The sequence below is a fragment of the Scomber scombrus genome, chromosome 9, assembly GCF_963691925.1.
Source record: "Scomber scombrus chromosome 9, fScoSco1.1, whole genome shotgun sequence".
NCBI classification, from domain to species: Eukaryota; Metazoa; Chordata; class Actinopteri; order Scombriformes; family Scombridae; genus Scomber; species Scomber scombrus.
The window spans coordinates 14,301,782-14,306,586 of NC_084978.1; the positions used below are offsets into that span (position 1 = coordinate 14,301,782).

Genomic DNA, 4,805 nt, shown 5'->3' on the forward strand with positions numbered 1-4,805 from the left:
TGCTATAATTCATCTCCCTATTGAAATAGCAAGAAATGATTTTTTTGTTCACAACTGATTTTTCACTATGAGTGAATACAAATGCATGTCTGGAAGTTAAACAGCGCTTTTACAATTTCAGAGAGGTTTCTCTGTCTGATCATATCTGAAGCTTGTGTTACAGAGAAGCTGAGAAGACACCACATGGACTCAAAACCCAGTCAGTTATGGGTCCATATGGTTGCACCATCTTGTAAATGTTGCACCAGTTTTGTAGTATACAGATTAATGACTGAACAAAAATATAAAGCCAATCTTTGTTCTTAGGAGACATGTAGGAGTTAAAGTCCTTAAGTTGTATATACATTATGTATATTTATACACTTAATTATTTTTTACTTTTCAGTAAAAGGGGCTCCACAAAATATGACAATATGCCATACTTAATGAAGTAAGTCACAGACTTATTTTAGAACGGAGGAACACTTCCACTCCCATCTGAAAGACAAAAAATGGAAAAGAGAGAGAAAAGAAATAAGTAATGCATCTTCAGAAAATGTTTTCTCGTTTCATTTAACAAAAATTTACTAAAAATGAGGGGGAAAAGAGGCCAACTCACCTTTATGGAAGCACTGTGGCGATGGATGACATTGGAGTTGATACAACTCAGGTTGTTGCCCTAAGCCAGGGGCGATCGAGGCACCTGCCCCAAACATGGGTTCCAGAACGGCCAGTTCCTCCAGGAGGGACTGAGTGCAAGACACGGTGGGCATGGGCGAGGCGATGGGCGTGGAGGTGGCAGGGCTTTGGGAGGCAGTGAGAATGAGGGGAGGGGAAGCTGGGATGGAGGAGCAAGAGGACACAGGAGATGACACCACCTCAATCTCCATTGCTTCCTCCGCTAGCCCCTCCCCTTCCGCCATTGCCCCGGCCTCAGCAGCCACATTCGCCCCGCACCCAGCCATGGAGTTACATTGCGCCGATTGGACGCTACAGAAGTGGCCCACTCCCTCAAACTGGGAGGGTTGGAGCCAGTACACTGGGGTTTGAGGAGAGATTGGGCTGGAGGGACTGGGCATCGGGGAGGATGAGGGGGACGGGGAGGAGATGATGGAGGACTGGGGAGGAGCAAAGTCGTCTTGGATGAGGGTTTCTAGGATGCTCTCTTCAAACAGAGAGTCATCATCATCGAGGAACATGGGAATGTCCAGACCTCTCCATGCTTTGATGGGATAAAACTCCCTAAGCATGTGGACTGAATCAACATCAGTGGTCTCTATGGCAGGAGACAGGAAGGGGGAGGGAGGGGAGGATGAGGGTGACATGGAGGAAGGAGAGACTTTGGACAAGAGTGGATCCAGGTAGAATCCCTCTGCCAGTGAGCTGATATGCTGAGCTAAGAGGGAGATTTCTGCCCTCTCCTTCTCCCTCTCTCGTTCTAGGGAGAAGAAGGAGAGGCAGGGCTGTTTACCAGGTGATGCTTCAGGGGTGAGGAGGCCCTCAGGGGGACACTGGAGGGGCCTTAGTGGCACATCTACATACAGAGGACCCCGTACCTCGGGAAGGGTCATCACTGTGCAGTCACCATCTCCAGGGCTGTCAGGTGTAGGGGGCAATTTCTCATAAAGAGAGCCACTGCAGGGGTCAATAGGGAAGAGGAGGTCAGTGGTGAGGTTTGGTAGTGCGAGGGCGAGTTTGGTAGACAGGGTGGTGGGGGGAGAAGGGCTGGAAGCGGTAGTTGGTGGGGCTGTGGAGGAAGCTGCGGGGGCCACGGAGGTGGTGGCAGTTGCTGTGGTAGCAGAGGGAGGAGGAGTGGTTGTACCGGTGGGGTCAAAGCTGAAGAGGGGTTCACCAAATGGGAAGCTAGCCCCACCGATCTGTGGTGTGTAGGGTGGTGTGCACACAAACTCTTTGCTCTGCTGAGCTTGTGGGGTGGGCACAGGAGGGAGAGGCAGGGGGAGAGCTGGCAGTGGAGGGTCGAGCTGGAAGGAGGGTGGCAGGAGAATGTTCTGGGTTAAAAAGTCTAAGTCTGCTACTGTTTCAACAGTGACTGGAGTGGGAGAGGAGGCAGCTGAGGGGCTTTCAGTGGGATGCTGCTGAAATAAGCTTTCTTCCTCCAGAGAGGAGATACTGGAGCGAGGGTCACCCTCCAGCCTCATGGCTTCAGCAGCAGAGCTTCCTGGTTCATCAGAGGAGCCAACGCTGCAGCCAGCAGTACTGAAGTCAAAGGACTGGGCAGATAGGCCGCTGCTGCCAGGGGTGAAGACCTGGTCTGGGCTGGACAGGGTTTCTGGGGACTGGAGGCTCAGACTTTCCTGTTGGGAGGTACCGGAACTCAGAACCAGGGTCAGCTGGGTCTGCTCTGAGCTGAGCTGCTGACGCACTGACCAAGCCTCAGACTCACTAAGAGATGAAAGGAAAAAGAGGAGAAACATTGAGTTAGTTTTGTGGGGGGGGGGGGGGGGGGGGGGGGGGGGGGGTTTATCAGTGTTTTGTTTCCAAATTGATGAGTCTTGTGCTGTTCAAAGAGGCAGTACATACCTGATGATGTAGTTGTTGCTGCTGATGGGGAATTCTCCAGGCTGCAGCTGGAGCACCATGTAGAGCCAAACCCACGACTGGTCTTGAGCTTGCACACGCACCACCATTTCAGCTCTGCCCTCTCCTCCTTCTCTCACTGTTGAGGAACAGTCACAGCACAAGTTGGCATCAGTTTGTTTTGCAATCCTATTAATCATCATAGTGTTTTTCACTGTGTGGATGTTGCCTGTGGGCACAATGTGTGTAAATGTGTGGGCATGTACGGTTGTAATGTGGTGTGTGATGGTAGGTACGTTTGAAGAAAAGTACACTTACATAGGCTGCGATGCTGAGCAGAGGCATGTGACAGATCCTGTGGGTGGAGGAGGCTGTACCAGGAGCAAGAGCGTAAAGCTGTCACATCAAAGCCAAGATAGGCGCTCACACTGCAGGGGAGAGTGGGTGGTGATGTGTTAGCAGGATCACGTTTTACCCGTTTAGTTATCACATACACAGATTATCAGTTCATATTAAATCAACAGGTGGGTGATAGGGCGTTATTTGTAGGAACTCACCTATCCTGGGCAGTCTGCAGCCTCAAGTCCCGGCCGTGCTGCGAGTGGAAACAGGCCAGGAACAAGTTGGTGTCAGTCAGGGGAGGGGTAGAGGTTGACTCCCTCTCTGCCCCGGGGCCGGTGCGGGTCGGGTGGGGCTCCAGAGGAGAACAGAAACACACCCAGACAGGGTTGGAGGTCCAGTATGACCCGGCAGTAGGAGCGGATAAGGGGGGGATGAGGCAGCGAGCTCGGATCAGAACCAGCTTGTTCCCAGCACTCTGCCTCCGCACGGACTTGGAGGTGTTGAAACGACAGCGGAAGAGACGATCTGCAAAGAAGACGGTGGGAGGAGATGTATTAAAACTCATACTCCTGGGAAAAAAATATCTGAAAGCTTTTGAATTTCATATATCATCATTTTATCTTACCTGTTTCAAGTGATGTAGAGGTTGACAGGTTGGTCCTCATGATTAAGTGGTCTGAGGTGTCGATTATATCATACACACTGTCTCCCTGTGCCACAAGATCCACCTGAAAAAAATCAAACGAAAACGTTATTTATGAAGCCCAAAGTGGAGCTCGAACACGTCTTTGAGAAATATTGCATAAATCAAAATAGTGTACTCACCATGGAGTGTCCGAGGTGCTCGGTGACGCTCTCTGACAGGTACAGGAGCTTCCCTTCCCCGGTCAGCAGCATCAGAAACCCCGGCAGCGTCTGCATAAACTCCGACAGTTCGTAGAAAGACAGAAACTGTGCACTCTCCTCAACACCAGCAGCAGTTCCCGCTTCTAGAGGAAAAATACGAAAGGAAAGCACACAAAAGCGCCACATTAGTTAACAAGAGGTTGATCTGATAAGTAAGAACACATTATACGCGATCCCCGCAGTAGAAAAATAGTGTCTGCAGTGTTTCAGTACCGTGGACAGCGGTGCGGCTGATTTTTGGTGCTAAAGCGTTTCAGCACCATGGACAGCGAATAATGCTATTTAAACACATTTTTCAGCTTCTACGTTGATGATTAACGACAAATAGTTAAGTATTTGATCACAAAATCCCATTTTTATCAAGCCAATTGCCTGCAGTGTCAGTAAAACACTTGTTGATTCCACCACTGTGAGGAACTGCAGTCGGTCTTTGCAGCAGTGCTACAAGAGATTCATCAACAGGTCGTTTTATTCAGAGTACATTCGCGCTTACCTTGAGTAAAAAAGACGGATTTCCTGGTGTACATGCAGGCAAGAGACATGATGTGCAGGTATGAGAGCCGCGCTTTATCTGCTTCGGATATGGGCAACAAGTCCTTCAGGTTCCGGATCTCAGCGTTGATCTGGTCCCGTCGAGCCTTGGATGCTCCTTTGGTTGAGCGGTACATTGTGGCCGGTTGTTTGCGGTGAACTATCGGAAATTCCTCCAGATGTGAGTTGGAGAGTTGCGAGCGGAGTGTTGTAAGACGTCGTGCCTCGGCTGAAGTCGGGGTGCCCTGTCTCCGAGGTGTGTTAGAAGAGAGGTTGTCAAAGTGGTGAAGCTCTGAGTTGTGTTATTGGACTTTCATCTCAGCTATTTTCTTTTTCTTCCAGAGCAAGGTTTAAAAAACCTTCTCCTGTCCTGTCTCCGTCTGCTTTAGCTTCGCCACGGCGTCCAGCTTGGAGGTTTGGCCGGCTGCTGGATGTCTGTCCCCCTTTGGAGGTGCAGGTGAATAGGCGGCTGGGCTAGCCGTCTCTCGCACTGAAGTCCGGAACCCGTA

At 50.3% G+C, this 4,805-nt stretch overlaps 1 protein-coding gene across 1 annotated transcript; it reads right to left on the reverse strand.

The window, feature by feature from the left end:
- Nucleotides 1-448: 448 nt before the first annotated feature.
- On the reverse strand, nucleotides 449-4,433 carry npas4a (neuronal PAS domain protein 4a). Its single transcript, XM_062426017.1, has 8 exons — nucleotides 4,259-4,433; nucleotides 3,685-3,848; nucleotides 3,485-3,587; nucleotides 3,075-3,384; nucleotides 2,836-2,945; nucleotides 2,521-2,656; nucleotides 599-2,382; nucleotides 449-477 (listed from the first exon to the last, which is right to left on the reverse strand). Exons 1-8 carry the CDS (start codon nucleotides 4,431-4,433, stop codon nucleotides 449-451), a joined length of 2,811 nt encoding a protein of 936 aa, XP_062282001.1.
- Nucleotides 4,434-4,805: the final 372 nt, after the last annotated feature.